The sequence below is a fragment of the Zootoca vivipara genome, chromosome 16, assembly GCF_963506605.1.
Source record: "Zootoca vivipara chromosome 16, rZooViv1.1, whole genome shotgun sequence".
In the NCBI taxonomy this organism is placed as follows: domain Eukaryota; kingdom Metazoa; phylum Chordata; class Lepidosauria; order Squamata; family Lacertidae; genus Zootoca; species Zootoca vivipara.
In genome coordinates this window covers 10889223-10896965 of record NC_083291.1, presented here as the reverse complement: position 1 = coordinate 10896965, position 7743 = coordinate 10889223, and the positions used below count along the sequence as shown (strand labels likewise).

At 42.2% G+C, this 7743-nt stretch overlaps 1 protein-coding gene across 1 annotated transcript; it reads left to right on the top strand.

Annotated features, from left to right (window-relative positions):
* Positions 1–5537: 5537 nt before the first annotated feature.
* On the top strand, positions 5538–5979 carry LOC118097651 (NADH dehydrogenase [ubiquinone] 1 alpha subcomplex subunit 3-like). The gene has a single exon (XM_035140743.2). It carries the CDS (start codon positions 5579–5581, stop codon positions 5837–5839), a length of 261 nt encoding a protein of 86 aa, XP_034996634.2. The 5' UTR covers positions 5538–5578; the 3' UTR covers positions 5840–5979.
* Positions 5980–7743: the final 1764 nt, after the last annotated feature.

The following is a 7743-nucleotide window of genomic DNA, read 5'->3' as shown; positions in this document are numbered from 1 at the left end:
TGTTCCCAAATCATCAAAATTATGTACATTTCATTCCAAAATATGTTAGGAAATTATTGTTCTGTAATTCCCATCTAATAATTTATGTCATGGATTTCAAACGGATTTCCATTCCCTCTCAAACGGATTGCATTTTATTACTTCAGAAAAGCTTTACAGCACTGTGAAAAAGCACAACTTTTTATGAGTCAGTGTATTTATATCCATGGTACCACTCAAAGAAGGAAGGGTTTTATGTAGCTCAAGACATCTATAAATAGTAAAATAATATCTCATTATTTGCAGTTTATGGCTGCAGCACACGTCTGAATATTCTTAGTATTTACTGCCACCAGGCCAAGCTTAAGCACATCTGTCACATTTATCTCAAAGGGAGAGAATTAAACACTTGAATATTTGGGGATATTTGCAACATTCACTAACCAGACCTTTTTGAGGAGGCACTTAGAAGGCTGCAATGTTTTGTTTTTCCAGCAGTTATTTTAACTAGTCTTGCCCCTTGAAGGAGAGATTATGTTCAGAACTTGAGAATGTATTTTGTTAAATAAAACTTTGCACATGCTCTGTGCACATCTTGTTGGCTTTGGTACATTGTCTTCATGCTGCAGACATAGAGGAGAGGTGGACCATTAGGCAGGGAATCTTCAAAGGTTTGCTAACTTGTTGAACATCTGCATTCAATGGTATTAATAAATCTTGTTCTAAGTTCAGAAAGAACAAGTTTCGTCGGAGGAGCTCAGTAACCTATTTTTATTTTGTTGTGAATCCCTAGTGAATAACTGTGTAGTAAAATATTGCTTTGGTTAAAGGTGTATTTGAAAATACTCAGAGATTGTTATGTGTAAGGATGGGCAATGTTTTATTAATTTTGGCTATGCTGTGTATCACATTTATGGGAAGAAACCCAATGGGTGAGCTCACTTTTTCTGCTTTTATTGGTCTACAGTTGATTAGCTAACTGTAGAACTGGTCTGCTTTCATCAGTTGACGCTGGTAAATATAACACTTAAAACACTTTATTTGCTGTTGGGGTTGTGCTACAGTTATCTGAATTAACCAAGTCCATTTCAGGAATTGTCCCAATTCTAGATAATTCATTGTACCATCTGCCAAATTAATGTGACTTATCAGTCTCTTTTGTTTATTCCCTGAGCTTTCCCCCTAGAAGTTTACCAGATTCATTAGTTTTTCTAATTGGAGATACACTCAATGAGCATAAACAGCTGTTTGATTTTTTTAATTTTTAGGGTTTGCAATCTCCCCTAGTCTTAATTAGTACCACTGGGTTCCTAGAATTTTTAACGTACTCACGGAAATCTGATTTCTCCCATCTCCCATCAAGAGTGAAAAACAACTTCCCATCATGATGAATACAGAATTCTAATGGAGAAAACGATTGTGAGGAATATTAGTTTTATTATTGTGTTTTGACACTTATATCCCATTGAATGCAAAAGGCACTGAAGTAAGTAAGGTAAACAGACATTTAATACCACTTTGAGAGATTATTTGTCAAAGATGTGAAGGTCCTATATTGGATAACGTGGTATGTTAAGTCCCTCAAAGGTGCCTCTACCACATACATTTGCCAGTTTCAAATGTTACTTGACTGATTCCATAAAATTTTTGCAAGCTCTAAGAATTTTGTATATGTAAGGAGAGTAGTTAACAGTTGTCCTCCTGGCAACCCTGTCTTCCTTAAGGTAGTCCTTACGATATACATCAAGGCATATTTTCTGGCACTTTATTTCATGCACTCCTTTTTTGGGATAAGAGAGACCCTCTTTGGGGAACTGCACCAGGCCCCCCAACTGCCTTAATCCATATTTGGGTCTGGGAGAGCTGTTAGTGAACACCAAGTCAGTCCAGAGTAAAGCATATATCATTCATTAGTTAAATGAGGATGAGCATGGCCAGATTTAGGTTTGAAGAGGTCCTAAGCAGTATACTGAAGGTAATGGGGCCCTTTGTATGTCCAGTTGTCCTTTGTCAACAACAAATTGTCACTGTTTTTTGTGTTGAATGTATGCTGTATGGTAATTTATGGACCTAAAGGTAAAGGGACCACCCTCTGTTTGAGGGTGCAAAAAGAATAGAGGTGGATCCACCTCAGGTCGACTCCCCAACTTGATTCCTCCACACCCTCACAAGCAGGATTCCCGGCTCAATTTTGTTTACACACTCCAGCCGCTAGTATGTCATTTGTTTCCACAGGCACGGTTTTGACAGGCCGCATTCAGGGAAGTTGCTAGAGAATGGCTTTTGCCTCAGAAGTCTTCTGGGTGGATGGGAATTTGTGCCGAAGCAGCTGATTTTCATGGTGCAGACACTGAAATAGGCTCCCAAGGGAGGGAAGCATTTCTGGACTTACTCTGTGAACCCACAAACACCTGGTTTGTGGCAGGATCTTATGTTATACTCTTTTTTATATATTATTTTTAATTTGATTTTCAAAAATAAAGAAAATAGAAAATAAACATACATCAGAAGAGCATACAGAATCCACATATCGAGATTACTCTGAATCTCCTGACTTCCCCCCCATCCCATCCATGGGTCTTCTTAATTCTATTTTCAACTATATATCAATACTGCTCCAATTTTTCATCTTCCTCAGTTATCTGTAAAAAGGTAAAGGTAAAGGGACCCCTGACCATTAGGTCCAGTCGTGACCGACTATGGGGTTGTGGCGCGCTCATCTTGCTTTACTGGCCAAGGGAGCCGGCGTACAGCTTTTGGGTCATTTGGCCAGCATGACAAAGCAGCTTATGGCGAACCAGAGCAGCACACGGAAACGTCGTTTACCTTCCCGCTGTAGCGGTTCCTATTTATCTACTTGCATTTTGACGTGCTTTCGAACTGCTTGGTTGGCAGGAGCAGGGACCGAACAACGGGAGCTCACCCCGTTGCAGGGATTCGAACTGCCGACCTTCTGATCGGCAAGCCCTAGGCCCAGTGGTTTAGACCACAGTGCCACCCGTGTCCCTTTAAATTTATGGACCTAATAGGTATCTAAAGCCATTTGCACATGTTGCCATGCAACCAATTGATGCAGAATGTAGGCACCCTATATATAGAAATGAGCAAACCAGTGATATTTTAGGCAGCAGGCTAGCAAGCTCCCTATTTACATCATAGGAGCCTACACAACACAAAACACTGTTGCTGTATATAGGTTTTATTTTATTTTTCACCTTATTTTATTTTGGAAATGTACATCCAGTTTTTTCCCCCTTTAAATTTTTTGGCGCCCCCAAGAGAGTGGGGCCCAAACCTTTAGCTTGTTTAGCTTATATGTAAATCTGGAAATGAGGGTGAGGGTGGATGTGGTCTGTGAGGATTCCATCACCTTCATCAAGAGGCTTTTTCCAATTCAATGTGGGATTTGATGCTGGCACCTGGTGTTGGGCACTAAGAATTTTTTTCCTTTTCATTTGCACAACTTTTCATTTGTCAAGTGACTTCATGAGTCAACAGTGCTTAACATGAGTTAACAGTGTGATGGAGCAGCCAAAAAAGCTAATGCTTCATCAACAGAAGTCTAGTGTCCAGATCAAGGGAAGCAATAGCACTGCTCTATTTTGCCTTGGTCAGACCACACCTGCAATACTGTGTCCAATTCTGGGCACCACAAATTAAGAAGGATGTCCACGAGCTGGAAAGTGTGCAGAGGAGGGCAACCAGGATGGCCAAGCGCCTGGAAACCAAGCCTTACAAGGAGCACTTGAAGGAGCTCAGTATGTTTAGCGTAGAAAATAGGAGGCTGGGGGGAGATATGATAGCCACCTTCGAATATCTCAAGGGCCGTCACATGGAAGAGGGAACAAGCTTGCTTTCTCCTGCTCTGGAAGGTCTGACTTGAACCAATGGCTTCAAGTTACAAGAAAGGAGATTCTGCCTAAACATCAGAAAGTACTTTCTGACAGTAAGAGTTGCTTGACAGTGAAACGGTCTCCCTTGGGAGGTTGTGGACTCTCTTTCCTTGGAGGTTTTTAAGCAGAGGTTGGATGGCCAATTCTTCTCCTTCTCCTTATAGTTTTATATACTGCTTTTTATTTACAAAAGAGAAAGAGGTATAAATACAATCTATATATATATAAATGTAAACTGGGCATGTGGGTTAGACTCCACTTTTCTCCGAAACCGCTTGACCGATTGCATTCAAATTTTGACACAACGTCCCAAGCGAATGTGAGAGGGATCTTAGGCAGTTTGCATAGACAGATATCACACCTGGACCACGTAAATTAGGAAAAACCCAGTGCTTACAACCACAATTCTCAGAATGCCGGGGATGCTGGGGGAAAGGGGGACAGGAGAGGCTGTAAAACTGTGCTCTAGTGGCGACTACACTGGTACTGCACCTATAGAACCTTCCCTCTCCAAAGCAACTCAGGTCAGGTTTGCAAACTGACTAGGCCGCAGGGGTTTGCAAGGGGGAGAGATAGAGGGGTTGAGCAGGCGGGTGTCGTCACATGGAAGGAAGATGACGGCACGCAGCGTGGGGGACAGAGAGAGGGGTGTTGTGCCGTCATGAGACTGGTGTGAGGAACGGGGACGCTGAGTGGAGGAGGGTTGTGCATTTGGGGAGGATTAATGTTTCGGGATGGGGTGAGGGAATTTCACAGAACTCCCGTGGGTGGGGGAGTCAGGGTTGGAACGGGACCAAATTTAAGGGGGACTCTGAAGGTTATGGGAATCTGAAGGGGGATTCTGTAGGTCAAATTAACAGACTGAGCCACCGCCCTGACCCTCCATTTAACAGACGGAGCCACAGCAACGCGTGGCTGGGCCAGCTAGTATCCAATAAAAATCAATAATCATCAGTAAAGTATTATTGCCGTAACCATGTACATCAAGGATCTGGTACTGATGATTATGGAAAGCCTGGGTGAATAACCCACAGTGAATGCCCACCTCATCTCAATGGGGAGAGTATTCCACAAGACAGAGGGCACAACAGAGAAAGCTAAGACTTGCCAATACAACATGAAGATAGTGCTTTGCCACCTGCTCTGTCAAATTCAAAGTTCTGGTGTGTTTGTCTTTAAAACCCTAGATGGCTTGATACCAGGTTTCCTGCAGGACCACCTCCTCCCATATAGACATACAATATCTGGACCCTAAGACCATATTCTGAGGCCCTTCTGTGCATTCCCCACAGTTGTCTGCTAGAGAGAGTCTTTTCAGTGGTGGCACATCATCTGTAGAATGTCCTATCCAGAGACAGGATCTTTTTGACATCGGGCGAAGACCTTTCTATTTTCCCATGCATTTTAATTTGCAAACCATTTAGTGATTTTCAGGTCCTTGTACCGATCTTCCTCTTTGCTGTTGGTGTTTGATTCTGCAGTTGGTATGATCCTGTTTTGGATTTCATATTATGTCTTATTGCTACTCTTTATGGTTGCAAACAGCCCGGAGACATGCAATCACTGCTCTGCAAACAAGCAGCCATACCCGCAAAATTCAGGCCACTGTGAATTTGCTTCACTGTGTTATGTCATTGGTTTAATCAGTTTTGTTTTGTTTTCCATCTAAGCACCATCTGCCTGGCCTCCTCCGCTTTCCTTTCAAGATGGCTGCGCTGAGCAAAATTATCCCGTTTCTGAAAAATGCATGGGGAAAGGATCCAGTTGTCGTTCTCTCTTTCGGCATTGGTTTTATGGCTTTGGTGGCACCGTGGGTCAGTCCCTTAACAAAATACAGCGCCATGATAAACCAGGCTGTACCATATACATATCCAGTTCCAGTTCGGGATGATGGCAATATGCCAGATATTCCCTCCCACCCTTGTGACAAGGAAGGACCAAGTCTTGAATGGCTAAAGAACTTCTGAGACGGGCCCTTGTGATGAATTTGCCTAGAGAACCAACACTGAAGTGGCAACCCAGGCCTGCACTGCTCTCTGCTCTTTTGTGTACATGTGTAACATTTTCAGGCTATAATAAACTTGCTAACTTAAAAGCAAAGCAAAAAAAAAAAAGCACCATCTGCCTCACATTCCAAATTTTAAAGCGGTGTTGGTGCAGAGTGAGTGCATCCTCTGAATGCAGGGACAACTTTTGCATTGCTAAGCTTTCACAGAGTCACATGTTCCACCTGGACTGTGACCCTGGAGTTCTTTCAGCAGAAACATCTTTGGGATCCAGCAGTCTGCAACTGGAGCATGACAAATCTGTGGTCACCTTGGGAAAGCAGAACTGTTTTTAAAGTAGCCTTAATCTGGCCAAACCAGACATTCCTTTTAGGTATTTTGTGTCTGAATGATCTATGATAATGTTAATGGGCTTTGTCATTTATTTGGATTCACCACTCTGCCAAGGGCAAGGCCTGTGGTTTGAAACAATCATGTTTGCATATACAGAATTCATCCTTTATATCCCTGCACTTTCTACTTATTTTCGTTTTGCAATTATAAATAATTAACATCCCTTTAATGATTTTTTTAAAATGGCTCTACCTTAAGGGTTGTATTTTTTATTTTTATTTTTTTTACCCCAGGCACACGTGTAACCTCCAGTAGAAAATTAAGAGTTATGGAGTTATGTACCAGAGGAAGCTGTGTTCTTTTTTTTTTTTAAAAAAAAGGGGGGGCCTCTTAAAAATGCAAATCTATGCAACACCGATGCCAAAATAGCTGCTCCAGTAAGTGAAACTAATGTGCTGAACTTGCCAGTACAATAATCCAAAATATGGAATGGTTCCCAAACAACAAAGTTCTGAATTCTAACTTTTCTCAGTAGTAAACAGCCTGTTACCAAAACAGCATTCCTTGAAGATGCTTTATGCAGGAGTTGAAAGGAACTGCCCTAAAATGCAAATTTCTAATTTTGTAATGGAAGTTTATCTATTGACCAGACAAATTTAAGTACACTTTCCCACAGCACTTTGACTACTCAAGTGTGGTTGCTTCTTCTGCCGACTGCACTGGGGGCATTCAGCATGGCTGGCTTTAAATGCCCCCCCCCCCGGGCAGCCAGGCATGAAAGCAGACAATGCTTGGCCCAACCAGCAAGGCACTGACCAGCAATAAAGGCCTCTGATTGGCTTCCAGAGGCTTTCCTCTGGTTCCATCCCAATATATAATACTGTACGTATAGGGGTTTATGCAGTCAACAAGCTTTTGTTGAACATCACTCTGATCTCAGAGCAATGTGAGATCCAGGGACTGTATTTCCTTTGAAAATGAGGCACAAATGAGACTGTGGTGTCTTTATGTAATATGGTTTATTATTTACACATATCTACAACCTGAGCCTTAACGCATATACACAACATTAGCATTAACCCCAAGAGGTTCTTCATCACCATCATCACCATAATCACCAATATATATATTAACACATTTAAAAGGCTGTAGTATGTTAATCAGCCAAAGGCTTGGTAGATGAGGAATGTTTCAGCCTGGCACCTAAAGATGTATAATGAAGGCACCAAACAAACCTCCCTGGCCTTTCTGCTACAGCTGCATCCTTGGGTTCAAGAAGAAATCACCCATGGCTCTCCTTCTGCTTTTCCAGCCTTCAACATTTCTCCCTCTAGATGACATCACAGCAAACTCTCCTCAAAACTCTGTCCTCCTGATTATCTGAGAGCTGGGGGAGGTGCCCCAACCATTTGCCCTCTGGCACAGAGTCCCCTCTCTTTTGCTTTTTTAATGGCCCATCATCTTTTCCTTTGTTCTCTCTTAATGGCTCATCTCCCAGGTGATTACCTCATAAGGCAAGTAGCCTGCCTTGA